Source organism: Drosophila subobscura, chromosome J (assembly GCF_008121235.1).
Source record: "Drosophila subobscura isolate 14011-0131.10 chromosome J, UCBerk_Dsub_1.0, whole genome shotgun sequence".
Taxonomy (NCBI): Eukaryota; Metazoa; Arthropoda; class Insecta; order Diptera; family Drosophilidae; genus Drosophila; species Drosophila subobscura.
This window is the reverse complement of record NC_048532.1, coordinates 19058035-19079186: the sequence shown is the minus strand read 5'-3', so window position 1 is coordinate 19079186 and position 21152 is coordinate 19058035. Positions and strand designations below refer to the sequence as shown.

The 21152-nt window shown below is 49.7% G+C and overlaps 3 protein-coding genes across 9 annotated transcripts in view; 1 reads left to right on the top strand and 2 right to left on the bottom strand.

Annotated features, from left to right (window-relative positions):
• Positions 1 to 6557, top strand: part of LOC117893140 (regulating synaptic membrane exocytosis protein 2) — a 66426-nt gene extending 59869 nt beyond the window's left edge. For all 3 annotated transcript variants that reach the window (XM_034799596.1, XM_034799597.1, XM_034799595.1), the window contains 3 exons: positions 2572 to 3416; positions 3482 to 3643; positions 3988 to 6557. In XM_034799596.1, coding sequence (XP_034655487.1) covers positions 2572 to 3416; positions 3482 to 3643; positions 3988 to 4179 — 1199 coding nt within the window. In that variant the 3' untranslated portion in view covers positions 4180 to 6557. The remainder of the gene's footprint in view (positions 1 to 2571; positions 3417 to 3481; positions 3644 to 3987) is intronic.
• LOC117893143 (synaptic vesicle glycoprotein 2B) lies at positions 545 to 2294 on the bottom strand. The gene is made up of 5 exons (XM_034799602.1): positions 2191 to 2294; positions 1813 to 2137; positions 1252 to 1761; positions 673 to 1193; positions 545 to 609 (listed from the first exon to the last, which is right to left on the bottom strand). Exons 1-5 carry the CDS (start codon positions 2219 to 2221, stop codon positions 575 to 577), a joined length of 1422 nt encoding a protein of 473 aa, XP_034655493.1. The 5' UTR covers positions 2222 to 2294; the 3' UTR covers positions 545 to 574.
• A 737-nt stretch (positions 6558 to 7294) lies between the features above and the next one.
• The window catches only part of LOC117894863 (talin-2), a 35045-nt gene continuing 21187 nt past the window's right edge, over positions 7295 to 21152 (bottom strand). For 3 of the 5 annotated variants that reach the window (XM_034802120.1, XM_034802119.1, XM_034802121.1), the window contains 14 exons: positions 20743 to 21141; positions 20491 to 20682; positions 20346 to 20424; positions 19779 to 20282; positions 19627 to 19715; positions 18996 to 19084; positions 18532 to 18648; positions 13883 to 18470; positions 13621 to 13811; positions 10901 to 11017; positions 10324 to 10839; positions 9228 to 9899; positions 8347 to 8975; positions 7295 to 8280 (listed from right to left, as the gene is read on the bottom strand). In XM_034802120.1, the coding sequence (XP_034658011.1) occupies positions 8013 to 8280; positions 8347 to 8975; positions 9228 to 9899; positions 10324 to 10839; positions 10901 to 11017; positions 13621 to 13811; positions 13883 to 18470; positions 18532 to 18648; positions 18996 to 19084; positions 19627 to 19715; positions 19779 to 20282; positions 20346 to 20424; positions 20491 to 20682; positions 20743 to 21141 (8450 nt within the window). In that variant the 3' untranslated portion in view covers positions 7295 to 8012. Of the gene's footprint in view, positions 8281 to 8346; positions 8976 to 9227; positions 9900 to 10323; positions 10840 to 10900; positions 11018 to 11504; positions 11775 to 13620; positions 13812 to 13882; positions 18471 to 18531; positions 18649 to 18724; positions 18751 to 18995; positions 19085 to 19626; positions 19716 to 19778; positions 20283 to 20345; positions 20425 to 20490; positions 20683 to 20742; positions 21142 to 21152 lie in introns of those variants that run through there. The other 2 variants (XM_034802123.1, XR_004648888.1) reach the window with 2 other exon arrangements.

The window sequence follows — 21152 nt, the reverse complement described above, 5'->3', positions numbered from 1 at the left end:
CAGAGATGAGGGTCCCGTCACGCTGCACAAGAGTAAAAGTTAGAGTCTGAAGAGAAGACAGTGCAGACTTGTAGTTACTCACAAGAAACCCACGAAAAAGCGGGTCACCAGAAAGGACCAAAACTCGGGCATGAGTGCAGACAGCAGGGAGCACAACACGCTCAGAATCAGCGTTATGAGCAGCATCTTGCGTCGCCCAATTTCATCCGCCTTATAGCCCATATAGGGACTGATAACAATCTGTCCAGAAATGACCGCCGAGTAGAGCCACGATAGACGATGATCGTGAATGCCCAGCTCACAGGTGGCACCCGCCACAACCAACACCAGTCCGAGCTGCTCGTTGGTCACGTACACCTGAATGATGGCGCAGGTGCAGAAAATGAAGATTTGCATGCGGCCAAAGCCTGCGAGACCCGAAGAGAGTGTAAAGAGGGAGAGGAGTTGTGTGGCGGCAGCTTACCCAGCGTGGCAAAAACATCATCAATGTCGGCCATACAACTAGATTAGATTTATTCAAAGAGTTACACAAATCACAAAAAATTCAAGACAAAATTGAAGCCTAGCACGTGGTCTACTTTGGCAGCAGGAAGCACAAAAAGATGCAAACTGAAAGGAAAGGAGAACAGACAGATGAGAGCTCTGATTGAAGCCCAACTGGCATACACTTACACATGAGATAGGCCACAAAGATGTTGAGTGTGGCCACGCAGGAGACCTTCAGCATGAGGCCCACGAGCAGGCAGCCGAAAATGGCACCCAAACGGGAGAGCGCTCTGTTCAGGCTGAGGGCCTTGGCACGCAGCTGTGTGGGCATGCAGTCAACCAGCACGGCGGACACCAAGGTAATCATCACACCGGGCAGGATCATCATCATGGTGAAGCAGATCAAAATGGCAAGTGGTTCCTTGATGAAGTTCAGGGCCAGGCCGCAAAGGGCGGCAATGCTGACGTAGCAGACGAAGACATGTTTCCGCGACATGCACACCAGCAGCAGTAGGGCCAAGAAGTAGAAGCCAATGTAGGCAATGCCATAGTAGATCGGATCGGTGAAGTCTGGCAGTTCGGTGGCTGCTGTAACGTTCTTTGCCTGGTCAAAGTTCTTGGGTTTGCTCAGCACATCGCAGAGCAGTCGGTGCTGGCTGTTGTCCTGACTACGCAGCAGTGGATACCACATGCCCAGGCCAAGGGAGCTGTCAAAACGGATCGAAAGTTATCGCTGAAATGGAAGCAGACTGCAGCCAGACTCACATCAGGAACATGCCAAACGAGAGCAGCGTGCAGACCATAAAGTCACGGCAGTAGGGCGGCTTCACCAAGCGAATGCTGTCATCCCACACCAGCTTAAAGTAATTGGCCTTGGCCACAATTGTCTCCCTGTGAAAGTCCGCCAGTTCGATGTGCAGCTCGTCAATGTTCTTGCGATTGCGGCGACACAGCCAGCGGAGCACCTCGTAGGCATCCTCCTTGCGCTTCACGGACATCAGATAGTAGGGACTCTCCGGCAGGCAGCACAGACCCAGCAGCCCAATGACGCCGGGCAGCGTGTACAGCATCATGAGGTAGCGCCAGGAACGCTGCCCATAAGCGCCATCTACCGCTGCGCAGTATTGTTTGGGCAGAAATAATTTGGCCACCAGCGGGCAGTAGATCAGCGACAAACCCACGCCCAGGCTGAAGACGACAACGAGCTTTGGGCGGGCATGCGGTGCAGAAAATTCTGTCATGTAGCCGAGGAGACATGTAGCAGGTCCACAGAGGCTAAGGGGAGAGGGAATAAGTGAGGAAGCCATATAAACGGATCATACATACAATACTCCAACCAAGAATCGCGTTGCCGAAAGAGCATACACCTCCGGCATGAGGGCCGACGCCACCGACAACACAATGGTAACGAGCAGCATCCAGCGTAAGATTCGAACCCTGCCCTTGACATCTATGAGGTAGCCCACGTAGAAACCAGAGAGCGTCATGCCCACCATCAAGGAGGTCATCATCAGTGACTTTTGGGCGGAAGTTGTGCCCAGATCGCAAGATGAGGCCACAACGATGATCGACATGCCAAAGCTCTCGTTGACGGCCAGCAAATTGGCGAAACTGGAGAAGACCAGCACCAGCACCTGGCCACAGCCAAAGCCTGTTGAGGAGCGGCGTTAGACGGGAGCACAGGAAAAGCCTGCAAGGACTTACCTATCGAATTCAGAGCTTCGTCTAGCTCCATGCTGTGTGCTCGTTTGTGTTTTTCTGTTTATTTCAACCAAAGGAATGACAACTCTCACACAACTAACACCCTAAATGCACATTTCAACTTAGTTCCGCATGCTTTGTCGTTTTGTGTAGACTTCTCTTTACTCTTTTACTTATTCTAACTCTTTTCTTAGCTTTAGTTTTAGCTTTAAAATTAGTCTTAGTCTTAGTTTTAGTCATAGACCATTTAACATTTTTCATTCTTCGCCAAGTAATCGTTTGGTTCTTTGAGTTGAGTTGAAAAAAAAAAGAGTTTGAGCCACTGCCATCGTGGAGCCACTGCAGGAATGGTCTAAGTTTGCTCCTGTCTCCCCCCGCCATCAGGTACCAGTCGCGTCGGTCTGCCGAGTGGACCCAACAGTCGCAAGAGCTCCATTCTGGATCTCACGCAGCAGCAGCAACAGATCCAGCAACTCCAGCAACTGCAGCAACAGCAGCAACTACAGATGCAGCAGCAACATCTGCCAATTGGCATTGGCAACCATGACACCAGTCCGCCGTCCGATGAGGAAGACAAGCGCTTTCGACCACGCTGGAAGGGCTCTGGCAGCCAGCTGCCACCACAGAGCCCCAAGCAGGCGCTGTCGAGACTCAAGCAGGCCGCCTCCGTCTCGAATGTGGCCCAGGAGCGACACAACCAGCTGCTGGGCTCCAATCTGGGCGATGGTTCGCCGCAGCATCAGCAGCAGCAACAGGCGAACCTGCGGAAGAGCAGCATGATAAATCTGCGCGGTCAGGGCCAAGGCCAGGACATGCTCTCCGCTGGGCAGTTGCAGCAGCAGCAGCAGCAGCGCAAGGGCAGCATGTTTCAGCTGGGCGAGGCCCAATCGCTGTCGCAGCAGCCACAGGCACAGTCCCTGCAGCGCAAGGGCAGCATGTATGTGGGCAGCGGCAGCGACAAACCCACCATGGGCACACCGACGCGGAAGGGCAGCATCTATCAGCGGACCAGCACGGACAGCGGCGACAGTCCGCAGCGGAAGCAGAGCGTGGTGAAGACCCTCAGCGGCAGCTATGTCAATGTCTCGGCCATCACCGGCAGCGAGTCGAGCTACGGCCTGAAGCTGGGCCCCTCGCAGATCCATCCCAAGGGCTATCGCCTGTCCACGGCACGTTATGGGGAGCTCAAGATGGGTTTTGTGAAAATCAAAGGCAACGTCGAAGTGGAGGTGAGTGGATGTCCCAGTCTGTGTCTCTGTGTCTTCTCGTTTATAATCTTTCCCCCTTGTTGCAGCTAATGTGTGCTCGTAATATTGTCAACGAGGACTGTGAGACGCCGCCAGACACATATGTCAAATGTTACATCAAGGATGGGGAACGATTGCGGCACAAGAAGAAGACGCGCGTGGTGCGCCACTCCGCGGAGCCATTCTACAGGCAGACCATCAAGTATCAGGTGAGCAAAATGGTAGCCATTGTTACAGGTGCCAACGATGTGGCTGCGTATGATGTGGATGCTGATGATGATGATGCTGATGGCCAGGATGTTATTACCTTCTGCCGCCTGCATTGTAATGCGATTAATGGTACCCTTGACCACGCAGCGGACGTGGCACCATGGATGAGATGTGGCCAATTTGCGTTGCCAGCAGGGAGCGACAGCCAGTTGTGGCCAGCGGTTAATTTATTGGTGATGGATACAGGCAGCGGGGAAGCACGTGCTGCCATATTTATTTTCAGTTTATTACACGACCAAATTTGTATGTAAATAACCTGAACTGAACTGCCGTTCGTTCACAGAGCTCGGACGTCTTTGGGCGGAACATTGTCATCATGGTGTGGCAGCGATGCGTGGGATTCGAGCACAACCAGGGACTGGGCGGCACGGAGGTGAATCTGGACAAGGTGAACATCGGACAGCACATCAATGGCTGGTATCCGCTGTTCCCCATGCACAGCTACGGGGGCTCCGACTCGGACAACTCTCCTTGACCGAACACGCCAGCGCGTGAGACATCGAAAACAATAATTCAAATGAAATGCACGACACCAAGAGAACAAACACTCGTAACACATCAACTGAAAGCTCAATTTGTTAGCGTTTAGCATGGATCAGCCATATAAAATATTACACACTCCCCTCCAAGCAGAAAGAAAGAAATCCCTAGCAAAACCTAGAAGCAAACTGCATTATAATTATGTGTCCCCCCCTTGTAGTTGTAGTCAATGAGCTTAGCATCGGTTGGCAGTAGGCAGTGGGCGGTAGGAATGGGTTTATTGGGTTGTTTTGGGTTGGGTTATGTTAAGTGTATTCACGGTGCGAGAGCTTTGTAAGTAAGGTACACGGTAGGGTAAGGCTAAGGGCAAGCACTGTACGAGAGTAATCGTACATCAACTACTGCATACATATATCAGACAGCACAATAATTGACAAGAGATCGACATGAGAGAGTGGGAACCGAGAGTACCAGAGAGAAATAACTACAATATATATATAGGAAGTACATACAATATTTATGCGTATATATAATATATTTTTGCTTGTTGTGTTTGTGAAAGTTTAATGAATGTTGTTTGCATTTGAAACGAGAATTGCAACGGTGGGCACTGAAACAATAATATTGAAATATCTAGGCAACGAAGACAGACAAACAGAGAGAGACAGAGTGAGAGTGGGTCAAAGCATGGCAGCACGTCAAGGATTAATGGGTATATCTAAGTGTTAATTAAATGTTGCGCAAATACCAAATTACAATAGCCTCCAACTATCTCTACAGTTTGGTGTACAGCTGAAAGGTTTCAACTGTTTCACACATTGAAAATAACAAGCAAGCAACCCATCAACCAACCTAACTATCAACTCAAGCCGAAGGAACACAAATGATATCTTTCTATTTAATGTGACAATCTTTATGGGTGTCTGGTGTGTTGTGTGTGTGTGAGATGTGAGTGCGACTGAAGCGTGATTAAGACGAATTTACTGTAGTCATTTTATGGTAGGGCAACCATTTGTAGGGCATTGATTGCTACACAGCAGCGGCGGCAGCAGCATCAGCAGTGGTGAGGCATCCTTCTGTTCCTTCCTTCGTATCGCTAACTCTTGACTCTCTGTAACCCGTTCCACCCGATGCTTTCTCAGCTACGAACAGGACAATCTCTTGTGACGACAAAACGTGTGAAATTTACAATTTCGGAACTTGTGTATTAAATCGAATCAACGTTCAACCTTAATGACTTGGAGTTTCAAACTAAACAAATTACAAATATATACACACTTATTTATATATGAAGCTATAGCTATACACTTAAGCCGCATACGCAGAGGCGCAGGGCATTGTGAAACTTTTACTATCCCCCATCCGAAATGTTTACTGCCCTTCCGGGCAGGCGGCTCTTTTTAAACGCTAGTTATGGTAGCTAAAATGTCTTTAAACTAAACTCCTTAACTCTTAATCTGTACTCGTAAATCCGTTCTTATTGTTAGATTGTTGCTTTGAGAAAACAAGAGCAGAATAGTGCCCATTGTCTGTGGGCATAGTCATTGTTGTAGAACTTGTAAGTAGAACCTAATACTATCTACATATGTATAGCGCGTACACTTGGTAGTTGAGTTGTCGTCAAGGTAGTCAGGGTAAAAGTGAAACTAAAAGTCGTATATTCCCTTCCTGTCTTTTCCGTTTAGTTTTGGGCTAATTACTCTTCACAATCTGGCTGTCGACTTACCCGAGTTGTTGTTACTAAATGGAATAAAGGGGAAACGTGGTTGGGTGACGAAGAAAACTAAAAATGGTTGTGCTATCTCAAAAAAACATATATTCTAAATGTTGAAACTATTTTTTTCGGCAAAAACAAAGACGAAGAGAAAACTGCTGCTAAAATCTACTACTTAAGTCTATTGATCTTTTCTACTATAACATACAAAACCTACTGTTACTGTTACATTTAACCCACTTATTGTACTTTACCAAAGTGTTAGTTATGTATTTAAAAACAACGACAAGTACTTTGAACACTGTAAAAATAACACCATATCAGCGTGTAGCGTTGGAAAACGATGATTGTTTGTAGATGGGAGGATTGCGCTTTAAAAGTGCCGATTGGGGGGGCTGTAGGGCAAGGCTTGTAAGAATACTATAATACATATATAATAACTATAAATACATATATAAAGATAACCTTAACGATTTGTTAACAATTATTACCTAGCAATTACCTGCATTACACTATGTAAAACGATATATAAACCGATGTGAATTCCATAAATACCTACATACATAAATGAATATGATTATTATTATATGTATTTAATATCTGGTATCTGGTAAACTGTAGCAAAACCAAAGGAAACCCCCACATCAATGTGTGTATCCAATTGAGTTTCAATAAACATAAAATATTTATTTGGACTCCCTTGTTTCATTTGCATTTGGGAATGGGAAGATGGTTATTCTCGTAGGAAGCCAAGATTGACGAAATCGGAAGTGAAAAGGATTACGTGAAGCCATTTAATGGAAAATTATTAGAAGGGCTGTATCCTTCGTGTCCTTTATGCCAATCTGCATGCAAACAAGCGAGGACATTCTGCCGATAACGACGAGACACCGCATGCCCAGATCGGACACGAAATGGCAAAGTTATAGCGACTTGATTCATGACACACAATTCGCACATTTAAACTTCGCGCCAAATACAACATTAATATAAGCAATGTCTGACAAAAGCTCGGCGACATAAAACGCCAAATGTAGTACCAAAAATGACCGATTGGGGCGCCACTTATGTTTAATTTCAAAAATTCAACGGTGGCGCCCTCATATTGTCAGCGGAAATTTTTCGAACTAATCAAATTTAGTTCCATCAGTGGCCGTCAAAGTAGGTCGAAAAGGGCGGCGCCACTGTGCCTGGATCGAACGATTCTTCAAATTAACAAAATAAATGCTGCATACTTTTAATGTTAAACCATAGCATACTTTTGGGGCTGCAAAAAATAAATTTTGCATACTTTTAAAGATAGACTATAGCATACTTTTGGGGTTGCCAAAACAAACACTTTCTGGTACTCAATGTAAGCCCAATACCCACCAAAAATATAGAACAGCATGGTTGATTTTGTTAAAATAATGATTTTTTATTTTATTAATTTACAAAAAATACACAATTTAAATATGCCACTGCATACACGACTCGCACATGTACGTATATACAAGGGGGAAATCAAACAAATATGATTACAACGAATAGAATAGAACACACAACTGCAAGAACACAGAAAGTGGTTTACATGGTTTACATACATCTTTCAGGGCAACATATTGTATCTCTAGTGCTCCATCGGAGAGATGGAGAACCCAGGAGGTTTTTCTTACGTTAGACAGTAAAGTAAAATCATGTTTAGTGCACAGTAATAAATTGCATTGAAATAACAACAAAGTGAAGAACAGAATCAAAATTTTAAAGATTACAATTAAAGGTTAGATGTGAATTCGTTTTGGACAAATTTTGCTTGCATTATCGTATATGTATGTTGGAAATTAACTGGCAGATAAACACGTAGACAACAGATGCTCGAAATTATAGAATTGAATAGTCGAATAGCGATAGTTAGGTGTTAATATTAGGCCGATTATATGGTATGGGTAGATAGTGTATAGATGTAGTTTCGCTAGTGGCTAAATACAATTAATATTACATTATTCCTATTAGTATGTGTATGTGGGTGTAAATGTTAAAAGCACAATTGGCAAACATCGACATGGCGCCAGGCGAGTAAACATTTACTTAAGCAACTACTAGAACACGGCACGGCCCCAGGCACTGCTGGGCGCTCATTCCAATCGAAAACTGTGCTTCTCCGTCTTCGTCTCAGAGCGGGATTCCGTTGTTGTGGTAAAGGACTTTCGCTCCATAACGCGCTGCGTCATTGAGGTGAGCCGCTCCGAGCCCTGATCGACAATGCTAAGCTTGCCGCCATCTGTGTTCAGTGTCATCTGGGAGAAGCTCGATTCCAGGGGCTTCACCAGCGCCTGCTGTTGCTGTTCACTGCTGCTGGTGTTGTTGCTATTCGCTGACTTGTCGAAGTTGCGCGTTTCGTATCTAATAGTAAAATATAAACCAGGATTAGTACTGGAATTGTAGAACTGATCATGTTTATGAGCCTACCTTGACGTGTAACCTTCGTAGCTTTGACCGGGATAGCCATTTCCGCCCGTTAGCTGCACCACGCCACCCTGGCCAAAGGTCTTGTCATGCAGATCCTGCACGCATGCCTCCAGATTGCGGTTCACTTGCGGTTTCTGTGGCACAGCCGGTGGAGTAGGAGCGGATGGAGCAGCAGCGGAGGAGGATGAGTTTTGCGTTTTAGTGCTGGACGATTCAAAGCTTTGCTGGTAGTTGGCATTAGTGGGTGTGGTGAGACCGCCGCCAATGGGTGCGGATGTTAGGCCATTGCTGCCGCCAGGACTGCCCGGGTAGGGTCGGGGCACTGCATTGGCTGTTAGCTTGGGATTAGGGCGGAAACTGTGACCCGAGGTGGCGGTTTGCATGTTAGAAATGGTCGTCGACAGCGGCGGCGGTGGTGGTGGGAAGTCTCCAATGGGATCGTGATCGTCCATGCCTGGATAGTTGGCAGGCGGCGGAGACACGGCTCCCGGATGATGGAAGTGCTGCGGCTGTGGACTGGCATAGTTGTAGTGATGCTTCTGCTGGCTGCTGCTACCGCCGCCGCCCGAGAAGTAGCTCGGGGAACTGGGCAGCTCCCCAGACGCATAGTAGCCGCTGCGACCCAGAGTCTGTTAAGGTTAGGGGTTAAAGGAGGGAGAGAAAGAGAAATACGGTTGGTTAGACATGTTATGTGTTAGATTATCATCGACCAATTAGGGCCCCACACCAACTACTTCTAATCAAAAACTAACAACTAAACAATTTGTGCCTTAATTTCGTCATCAATATCAATGCCAATCTCAATCGCTGGTGCAGCAGTCATCAATCAACTAAAAACAAATTCTAACAAGGTTGTGGGGTAAAGGAAACGTTTCTCATACATTGTTCTGGCTCTTGTTGAGCGTTCCGTAGGCGTACTCCGTGTCGCTCTCGTCGGTGGTGAAGCCTTGGGGGTTCTTGGCGTAGCGCTGGGCCTGTCGGACGTGCTTCAGTCGCTGGCGCGCCTCCTCCAGCTCCTTTTCTTTGCGCAGCACGGCAGAGCGGGCGTTGATCTCCTGCGCCATGCCATCCACCATCGAGGTGTTGATCTTCAACGAGTGCTCCTCCTCCGCTTCCAGGCCCTGTTGGGCGGCATGCACCAGATTGTCAGTGGACTTGATGACTGCATTGCCAGCTGCCTGCAGGCGGCGTCCGGCCTCCGAATTGGGATTCGACTTGACCTTGCAGGCAATCAGCAGCTGGGCCGTCGAGGCAGCCACCTGCTTGGCCGTGGATATGAGCATCTCCTCGGTGCCCACACCGCGCACCAGATTCTGGGCAGCCTCCACCAAACTATGTGTGGCAGCGGCCACCAGACGAGCGGCTGAGATGAGACCCTCAGACCACTGGCCATCGTCGGAGCTGGTGAGGGGACGGCGTGCCACCTTGCCCTGATCAATCAGCTCACGCTGTGCGGCATTTGCAGCACGCACCAAAGCGGCGGACGCGGCCATAATGCCCTTGGCAGCCTCCAGGATCATCTCATCGAACTTCATGTTCTCATCCAGTTCGATCTGTGAGGGGAAAGGAAGGGAAAATGAGTATAAAGTTCTTTTAAAGAGTAGGATAAGGATAAAAATCAAACACCATTGCATTTTAATTGTGGGGGGTTTAGTTCAGGCCTTGGTTTGGGTGTTTAGTAGAGTTCCGGGTATCACAGTAATAATATGTTTGATTCCTGGGTGAACTCTTGAATGTAACAACCAAGAATATCAAACATATCTCACTGGAATCCCCAATTAGTTCGTTTGGTTGGTTGGTTGGTGGGCGGATGAGAGTTAAGAGTTACATTTTGGGATATTTCAAGCACCGCTTAAACACTATCATGAGTTACGATCGTTAGTTTTGTTCACATTCACCGTACATTAGCATTAAAAAAAGCATTAACATTATTATATGTATAACTAGGTTTCCATTAAGAAAGAACTTTGAACCCACCTTAACATCTGCCTGTCGTCTGGGTCTCAACGAGGCCAACTTCTTCGCCGCAGCATCGATAGAGGCAGCGGCACCCAATAGCTCGTTCTCGGCAATAACTGTGGGATCTTCGGGATCGATCCAGTCGGAGCCCTTCAGCAGCCTGGCCATGGCCACCAGATCTGTCACACACTTGGCCACGCGACGTGACAAGTGCATGCGATCATCGGCACTGCAGTTGTGGAGGATGCCATTCAGCAAATCCCTGTAGGACTCGCCCACGGATGTGCCCGCCTCGAGCGTGCGGACACGCAGCTCCTCCGTTTCGGCACAGTTCCAGGCGACGGAGCGGCACACAATCAGCATGTCGGAGATGGCACGACGTCCCAGATTGGCTGCGGACACAATGTCCGCCTGCAGATTGGAGGCACCAGCAGCCACAGCCTTGGCAGTGGCGGCCGTCACGTTCATCGTCACACGAATCAAATCCTCGGGTGTCACCTGGGTGCTGCCCACTGGCGGGGGTGCCTGCATGGCCTGAAGGGACAATAAAAGCATGAATTTCGGTTTTGTATAATCTGTGTGGGAAAAAACTTACGCGTATCTCCTGGGAAATGGCTTCGACGGTTGCCTCCATGGCACGTGTGCCGCGCGTGTGCTCATCCTCCACAGCCTTGACTGTCTTCAGCAGCGATGAAACATTCAGCACCATCACCTGATTGCGTTTCGAGTGTAAGTTCGAGTGTTTTCGAGTTGAGTGGGAAGGAGCAGAGTAGAAATGTTTATGATTAATGTATTTGGTTAATAAAGAAGTGGGGGAAAAGAGAGAGAAAGAGATAGTTGCTCTACTTATAGATATGACAGGACTATGAGCTACTCTCTAACAATCATCTAGTAAAGTACTACAATAATATCTACTAGAATGGCTTTGGCTTTGGCTTTGGCACTAATACAAATCAATAGAAATACAAATTAAAATATACGAGTAATACGAGTAATACATATGTTTAAATGATGTTCCAATTGTTTTATTATAATTCGAATAAGAAGTAAAAATTGTTTAACATTTGATTAAGGCAAATGGGAACTTTTAGGCGTTAGCTAGGGCCAGGGGCAGCCAATTCCACACCCTTATGTACCACTTTCTGGTAATGACTGTACTTCTTTTTCCCTGCCTGACACCCAAAAGTTCTCTTACAATTTGAAATGACTTTGTCGTGTGTGAAATTTATGTTTAATTTGTGCATTCGATTAAGGATTAATGTAGATAGAATTTCGTTAGAATTTCCGGCGATTTCAGATGCCGCAACCCCCCCTGCTCTCTAAATGAACTCCATGGCTGACTGTTGCTGCTGCTGTTGCTGGGGCTGATGCTGTCGTTGATGTTGGGGGGGTCGCATGTCGCATGTGGATGGGTTAGTGTCTGAATGACCCGTGGGGACAGCGGCTGACTGGCAAACATCTTGAAGCGTCTGCTCGTTGTGCGTGATTTGGACATGTACAGATGCATAGCATATAACGAGTATATGGATATGGATGGACGATTTTTGGTTTGTTTCGATATCGATTTGATAGCAGATATATTTTGCATTGTTTCCACAGCGAGCGCAGCGCATGAAGAGAAGGAGGAGCGTGTGGAGCGTTTTTGAATTCGATTTGCATTTACATTTGCATTTTTGTACAGTTCATGAGAGATTTTGTTTGGTTTTGGTTTTTGTTTGTTGTGGGGAAAAAAAGAAGAGCAGAGACGTCGAAGGCACAACGAATTAGCAAAATGAAACAAAATACAACGATTTATGGATGTTTGGTTTTGTACAAAAAGTGTTGGCAAGTGTGGGAGGAGAGTGGCTGGTGGGTGTACAGGAGAGGGTGGGTGGCATGGGTTTTGTGGGGGTGGTTGGATTGGGTTTGGTTTGGGTTGGTGGTTGAGAGAGCGCCGCGTATCCATGCCGAAGAGCCGGTAGTAAAGAGCACAGGGCAGAGCAGAGCAGAGAAGGGTTGCAAGTGTTAGAGCCAAGGGTGAGCAACGAGGGTGTCGGTGACTGCTGCATCTGCCTCATGCTGTGGTTAGGGCAGGAAGGCAATGCGCTTGTGTGTGTTCATTTGTGTAAGTTAAACATTAATAAAACATTAATAACATTCAAGAAAACAACGACAAAGAGCAGCAAAGTAGCCCTGGAAACTAAGGTTATCCTCACAATTATGGGATGAAGTCGGAAACGACCCAGGCTGACCATCTAGGGTTAAGTGTGGGAGGGCAGAGAGCAGCAGCAGCAGCCATAGTAAGAGGCATGAGGAACTGCAGCACCCACAGATCTCCTTTTGTGTGCCGTTCTTTTCTGGTCACTGACAGCAGCAGCAGCAGCAACAACAAGAGGAACAGTTTTTAGAAATAGTATAACAAATACGATGTGTACACACTTATTTATGCTGTGGGTGGATTATTCGAGGGGTTGGTTGGTGTTGCGGGAGCAAAGAGCAGCAGAGCGGGATTTAATCTATTAAGTATGATATTTTTTGTATGGTATACAGAGAGATATGAGTGCCAAAGCCATTTTGATGTTGAAATATTCAATATGCCACAAAACAACATTTATGTATGCGTTTTTTGTTTAAAGTAAATTAAATTAAATTAAATTAAAGATAGTCCAATTTTCATATGGATAACAGTTAAAGATTCACACGATGTACGCATATTTAGTGTCTGGCATTGTTTGACTGCTAGCTGTTAAGATTCTGTTAACCTTTCTGTTAGCTACAGGAGCAAAACGATTTTCTTGGAGTGTTACCCTTAAAAAAATAATTATACTCTAAATGAAGTAGAAAACCCTTCAAAAACTGTGTTTACACTCATCAAATTAATTGAAAACAATTCCTAACAATTTCCTTATGGGAAAATATATATAATCACGTTTAATAGTAATATTTATCATTACATTATGGGTAAACACTCTGAACGCTCTTTTCAAATATTTATGGTAGCGATGTAAATTCTCCTCTCATAAAATAGTGTAAAAGTGGACGAGTCCCGTCCCTCACTAACAGTGTAACCCCTTCACCCAAAAGTAACAGAAACACAAACCATAACCTCATTTCGAGTCAGTTACACTTGTTCGTCGGTGAGTGGGTGTGTGTGTGGGGTGTAAGAAACGAGTACCAAAAATAATACATACTAAAATAAATATACTTAAAGCCACAACAACGAAAGCTTTTTAGCAAGAGATTAAAATAGAGACTACGGTAATAAAAGTAAGAGAGAGTCAAAGAGAGAGAGAGAGACGGGGAAAAGAAAGTGTAGAAAAAGTTTGATGGACTTACCCTAGCGCTCTCCTTGAGATCCTGCATGGAGGGATCACTGATAGACTTGCCCGATGCCAGTTTAGTGCAGTTGATCAAATCTCCGAGGGCAGAGGCCACATCTTTGACGGCATTGATGACCATTACCTGGGAATCGGGCTGGGAAGAGCCCAGAGAGCAGGCGCCACGCTTCACGGCCTCCGCCAGTTGTGCTGCAAATAGACAGATAAAACTTCTTGTTAGTGGAATGTTTTTGATAGGTGGCTTGGTAGATGACACTCACTTATGGTGGACACAGCATTCTGTGCGGCACTGGCCAGTTGATCTTGGCTGCCTGCTGCGCCTGTGACCAGCACTTTGGTGTCCTCGACCAGAGCCTTGGCCGTCTGCAGGATGTGCTCGCGGTGATCGGCAAAGCTGCCATCGCCCTCCGAGTGCAGGGTGCCCGCTGTGGCAAACATAATCGTCGTGTCCAGATCACCAATGATGCCCGAAACGGTGTGCGCCGCATTGATGCAGGCCTGAGTGCCGCGGGAGCCAGCCTGTAGAGCGGCCAGCACCTGGGCAACCTTCTCGGATACCTCGCGGGCATTGCGTGCAATGTCCTTTTGGGCACCCACATCGTTCGGGCGAGCTCCGCCGGCGGATGACTGAATCATGGAGGTGACAGAGCGTCCCAGATCGATGACAGTGGTGCGTATGCGCATGCCCACGTCCTGCGAGCTAGTTGTGGTGCTCGCTCCCACAGAGTCTTGGGTGAGCTGCTGGTAGTGCTGGGTCATGTCGATGGCCAGCTGGGGCAGAGCCGCCGGCTCCAAGCTACTCTTGGCATTCATCTCGTTGGCCAGGCTGGCGATCTCCTTGGCCCGTGCCACCATACGCGTCTGATAGTCGACAAAGGTGTCCGAGTAGGAGGCATTCAGCAGCGACTGCCGCTTGTCGGTGAGGCGCGTGATCGATCGATTGATCTGCTCCATGAGACCCGTGACAATGCCCGTCTCCGCGTTGATCTTTTCCACGGTCTGCTGCAGCTCCTGGATGGCCTCACGCGTGCCATCGATGGCCTCGTCCAGCCGTGGATGGGCATGCGTGGCTCGGGGATTGCCCGCCGAGTCCTTGGCCGATTGGACGAGTGTAATGGCACTCTCCACGACGGAGCGTGTCTGGTTGATCAGCGACATCTGCTGCTGGCTGTGCACGATGTGAGTGCAGGCACCGATGGCGCCATTCACCATGGGCACCACATACCGCGAGATCTCACCGACGGCATGGCCCAGCTGCTCGGCATTGTTCTTTCCGGCCACTCGAATGGGTTCCAGTTTGTCCACCAGTTCGGCGGCAGAGTTCAGTGTCTGGCCGCTGAATCCATGCAGATTGTTGTCCCGTCGCTGGCTCAAGCCTTGGGCATTGACAGCCAACGCACAGCTGTCCAGCTCGCGGGTGCAGGTGCCCAAAGTGTGGAGCACCTGCTCGCACTGGGCCTGGCCGGGCGCCTTGTCCCTAATGTTGTCCACCAGCCGCTTCACCGACTCGGACACGGGTGTCGAGTGCATGGAGAGCTGCTGCCAAACGGGTGGATTATCCGGGGAGAGGGCCAGCGATTTGGCTGCCTTGACCATCTCCACAACGCCATCGATGACACCGCGTCCCGCCTGGATGACGGGCTCCTGCGCCTTCCTGCCCTCCGCCGAGATCTTGGCTGGAATCGATATAAACTCCGGACTGGAGGCATACTGACGCACAGCCTTGACGGCCTCCAGCAGGGGCTCCACCAAACGTTCGCGGCTGCCGCCCTGCGGCTGCTCCTCAATGGCCTTGATGGCCTGCACCAGATCCGAGGTGGCGGTGGCCACCTGCTTGGCCAGCACGATGAACTCGTTCTTGGCCACCGGATTGGAGGTGTTCATCGACGCTTGCCTGCAGATGGAGCACAGGTAGCTGGTGTGCTTGGCAATCACCGTCAGAGCGGAGATCATCTGCGGCTTCGACGACTGCTGGCTGCTCACGATGTCGCAGTGCTGGCGGATGCCCTGATAGGCCCACGTCAGCTGCGCCTGATCAATGATGCCCGGCCGTCCGGCCACGCTTGAGGGATGCGACACTCCAATCAAATACGCCGCCTGGGAGGAGCTCTCGATGAGGCCCTGAATGGAGTCGTTGACATTGTTCACCGACTGACTGAACTCCACGTGCTGCGACTGCTTGGCATTGTTGATCATCTCGGAGATGGCGTAGCCGAGATTCCTCGACTTGCCTGTCGCCTGCTCCACGCAGTCAAAGTATCCCTGCTCGTTGATGGGCTCGTGGGGATAGTCCAGCATCCTGCGCAGCGCCTCAATGTTCCTCATTGCATTGTCACACTCCTTTTGGCCGGGCGCTGACTGTATGCTGGCATCCACCAGCTGATTGATGCTCTCGGTGACGCCACGGGCAGCAGCATGCAGCAGATTCTTGGCATTCGGCTGACCGGGATCGGCGGCAATCGACTTGGCCGTGGACAGCAGCGAGCAGGACTGGGTGGACACATGCCGCAGGCACTCAATGATCTGCGAACGCACCGAATCCTCCTGCGTCTGTCCGGCCATTTCCATGCTGACGGACAGCAGATCCCGATAGTTGGCGGCAAAGTTCTGGCTCGTCTCGGCCAGCAGGGCTGGCGAGTTATACGAGACCACAATCTGTCCGCCGGAGCTGCTCAGATGCTCCGCCACTTGCTTCAGTTCCGACTGGAGGGTGGCATAGGGCCGACCCGAGGGTGGGAATTCGCTCATCGAAAGGATCTCGCTGAGGTCGCTGACATTCCTCAGGGCCACATCCACCTCCCGCTGTCCGGGAATGCAATCCACAGTGGCGGAAAGAGCTCCGGTTACATCTCGTCCCGCTTGGGTCAGAGCTTGCGGATCGGATATGCCTTGAAGCGTGCGCTGCGCCTGCTCAATGAGTCGCGTTGAACTGGTGACCACATCGTCCGCACAATCAATTATTGCCGGGTTCTGGGTGGTGGCCGCCACTCCGTGCACGCTCTTGGTGAAGTCTCCCAGTGCCAGGGCCGTGTCCCTGCCCGCTGCTCCTGCATAGCTGCGCTGATTCTGCAGCACTGAGGACAACAGTTGACTCAGGGCGATGCCCACATTCTTGGCCGACTTGCGCAGCTCATCGGCTGTGTTCTCCACCGTCTCTCCGGGCAGGGGACGCAGCTGGCCGGCGAGGGCCGCCTGACGCGTATCGTCGAGGACATCGTGCAGCTTTCTGACTGCCTCCAGCGCTGACTCCAGCTCCTGTCCGCCGCACGCATCCCGTGCCCGCTGTGCCACCGAATGCAGCTCGGACACACTCTGACCCAGATGGAGGGCACTCTTCGAGAGCTGCGTGGCCGAGGGTATGTCCGTGACAGTGGGCTGCAGGGCGCGCGATGACTTGGACACCTGGAGTGCTGGTTCGATGAACTGTTCCGCTGCCTCGATGAGATTCAGCTGGGCATGCGGCTCATCGGGCTGTGCTCGCGTTGTCTTCAGGGAGGTGACCAGCCTGGGGATGGTGTCCGCCACTCGCTTGCAGTCCTGCAGCAGCGACTCCTTGGTCTGATGGTCCTGGCTGTGCTGCACGGCATTCTGTGCCGCCGAAATGCATTGGGTGGCGGCTGTGGCCGCCTGCTTGGAGCAGTACTCCAGCCGCTGGATGAGGCCCCGCTTCATGGCCGGTGTATTGGCCGCCGTCGTGGTGATCTCACGCAGCTCCTCGGCGGCACGACGCAGTGCGTTCTGGTTGTCCGTATCGTGGGGATTGGAGGAGCACAGACGTGCCGCCTCCACCAACTTAGCGGTGGCATCGGCCAGCTGCTTGGCAGCGGACAGCAAGCGACGCTGCATATCCATGTCCTCCTGCTGCTCGGCCTCGCCCTTTATGCTCTGAATCAGTTGAGCTGTCGTCTGGCCCAGGGTGCGGGCATGTCGCACCATCTCCTGGGGATCGTGAGTGGACACCAGGATGTCTGTGCCGATGATCACGTTCTCGACGGGACTCAGCTCGGTGCTGGTGCGGCTGGCATTCTCCCGGGAGCTCAGCTTTACGTGCTCCAGCATGTCGGTGAGGCTCTTGGAGACGTCTCTGGCCGCTGCCAGCAGGTCGGCCTTCAGCTTGGGATCGTTGCTGGCCTCGTTGCACACCTCGCACAGGGAGTTGACGGCACGTGCAACGTTTCTGGCCGCCGCCTCGAGTTGTTCACGACACGCGGCGTTGTGCAGAGTGGGAGCCACAACCTTAGCGCAGGCTACCAGTTGGCTGGTGGCGAGGGCGCACTGGCTGGCCGCTCCGATGACGCGGTTACGCGCCTGCTCATCCTCACAGCTGGCGGCTATGTTCTTGGCCCGCAGGACGAGAGCAGCCGTGGTGTTGGCCACAGCCTTGGCCAGGGCCAGGAGCATGTCGTGCAGGTCCCGATTCTCGGGCACCTCCTCCTCGGCAATGCTGCTGAGAACATGCGTGGTGGCCTCGCCCACACGGCTGGCCGCATTGATCAGATTCTGTGGCGGCTCCTTGCTCTCGGGCTCGGCTGCCTTCAGCAGATCGCTGAAGGCGTTGCACAGATTGCGTGCTGCCTCCAGCAGCTGATCGCCGTTCGTGTCGTTCTCCATGAGGGCGGCAATCAGACGCACCTCACGCGTCACCTCCGGTATGGTTTGGGCTATCTGCGAAACCGAAGCGGAGATGGCTTCAGTGTCCACCTCATCCGGCTGCGATGCGGTGATGATCTGTGCGGTGGCAGCACTCATTGTGGCCACATGGCTGCTGACTGCCTGCTTGGAGGTGTCCAACGTATTCTCGCGCCACTCAATGGAGCGCAAATCGTTACCCAGCTCCTGAATGGGTGCCTGAAAGGGGAGAAATGCATAAGAAAGGGAATTCCTTGATCCATTGGATTATAATTCTTACCTTTGTGCGCAGCTCTTCGTCGGCGCGTATCAAGACATCCTGGCCAGCGGATATGTAGCCCAGCAGCGCCCTCTGTGGCTCCGTCAGATTCACAGAACTAATACGAACTTCCTTAGTCTAGAGAGGGAAATCAAAGTCGAAGAGGATCGATTAGTAACTGAGCTGCAAGCAGACTCCCACGAGATGCCCATACTTTGTGAAACTTTGGATCGCCACTTTCTTTGAGAGTCAGAGATATTTGCAGCATGTCAGAGAAATGTTTAATGTTAGTTTTTATTATGTTTCATTTATGGGATGATTTGGATTTGGTCTTGTTCATGGAGATTTGGTTTATGTTTGTTTCGTATTATGTGCAGTGGCAACTCAAGAGAAAATCGCATGAAATCAAAAGCTGAGTAACTGACGAGTGCGTGAATGGTTGAGTGGGTGGACAGGGATCGGGGCACAGGGTCACTCCTACTTACCGTTGGAGGCTGGTGGGCATGGTTCACCTGGCCAACGAAGGCGCCATACTGTACGGTCTGCACCTCGTTTTGCGTGAACGAACGCTCGCCTATAAATTGAATCGTTTGGAGGGATTCCGGGAGGGTGGTACAAAAAATATTACAAATTAAAATTTAGCATACACAAAAGAAATGCAAATAAAAGCAAGCAAGTCTATCTTAATTATCATTGATTGCTTATAAACATATGCGAAACATGTAAACTTTTCTGTTTTTAGAGAATTTGTATTAAGTTTTTGCAATTTAGCAATCAAATTAAACGGAATTATATTGACTGATTACCAAAAAAAAGTCTGTCTTAGAAGTTCTGTATTGATTAGTTTCCTAACCTTTAAGATCCGAGAATTTATTGGAATATTGTAGTAGAAAACCCTTGAAAATAATATTTTTTACTACTTTTCACTTTAATATTTTCTGAATTTAGCAAATGTAGGAACAATCTTGGCAAATACTCAAAAAAATTAAGCATACAATCGAACTCTGAATAGTCTTAATATCAGATCGGAGCATACAGACATCAACAATATTGAAATCATAAAAAGCTAAAGTTCAAGCGCGAGTGCAAAGTCAAGTAGAGGTCAAGAGCACTTACCGTCATAGGGACGCATAATGCCCGGATGGGCCAAGCTCTCAACATTGAGCTGCTCCACGCGATTCGTTTCGTGTTGCAAGAAGGTGGCCCTAGAAAAATTAGAACCACATTTAGATACAACGAACTCTCAGACATACAATCAAAAAACCTACTTTGATGGTGCCACAGACTCCTCCACCATGGTGGAGCCCTCGTCACCCTCGATGCCAAAGTGGTCCTTGGTCTGTTTCTTCTTCAGAATAATGTCAATGTAGCCGGCAATCAGTTGGACAATTTGCTCGGCCTCCGTGGTCTGCACGGAGTAATATTGATTGGCATAATCGCCAAAGTCCAGGGTGAAGGTGTTCGGCGAGGCGCCCCAGCGACGGACTGTGGTGAGAGGCCACGAGATGAGAATCTCTTTGGTGCGCTCATCCAGCCGCAGCACCGAGTCCTTGGTGACGCCCAGCAGGCGGGGCACCAGCTTGTTCTTGCCGTTCATCTTCTCCTTGACCAGAAAGAAGGTCGTGCCGTAGGTGGGCAGCTCTCGGGCGGTCTTGGTGTACAGGACTTTGGCATCGATTTCGGAGATGTCCGAATGCTTTTTATGCTCCATAAACACTTTCTTTTCGATGCCCTTGACACGCACATACGACTGAGGCAGAAAGTCCTTCAAGCTGTGAGGTTAAATAAGGAATTAATGGATGGTTCTTGGTGGACAAGTGATTCACGGAACTTACTCTAAGAATCCGGGCTTGTGCTTGGCCTCGTTATGTGGTCCGAATTGTATGTGCACTTGGATGCCAGCGAATTCGCAAGCTAAGCAAAGGAATTTTGACATTAAAAAGGGTTCTTTGGGATGCCATAAAGGACTATAGGACTTACCCTTATCTTGTGTGACTGGATGCGTGCCATCTAGAATGGCATCTCTGGCCTGCACATACAGCAGATTCAGCTGCACTGGATCCCGCGAATCAATATTCTGATCGGAGAAGAAGAACCGACGACGCAGCAGAACCGTTTCGGCTTCATCAATGCCCTGCTCTCGCAAGGTGCGGCTCACATCCACCCAGTTCACTGTAAGGGAAAATCTATTATATAAATATCAACTGCGGTAGCTGCAAGGGGGAGACTCACTCTCATCATCCGTTTTCAGCTTCTTGCGGAGACTCTCCATTTTGGCATCGCGATCCTTCTCCATAATCTTGCGCTTGAGGGTCAACGTTCCGAACTTGTTGTCCGGCAGATTCTCGTTCTGCGCCTCATTGTCCTCGCGCACCAGGCCGTACTCCTCGTGATTGGTGATGCCGATCTTCGTGCAGATCACGACCATCAGCTGCGACACCGGCTGGGAGTCGTCCACAAGGATGGTCTTCACGGCTCCATCGAGCATGCGAACGCGCAGGGTGCGCAGCTTGCGGCGGTACTCCAGAGTGTCCTGGTTGTGCAGGATGTAGTAGCCGAGGGTGCGACCCGCTTCCAGCCACACACCCTGCTGGTTCTGCTCGTCCGAAATGAATAGGCCATATTCGCTGGCTGTAAAAACA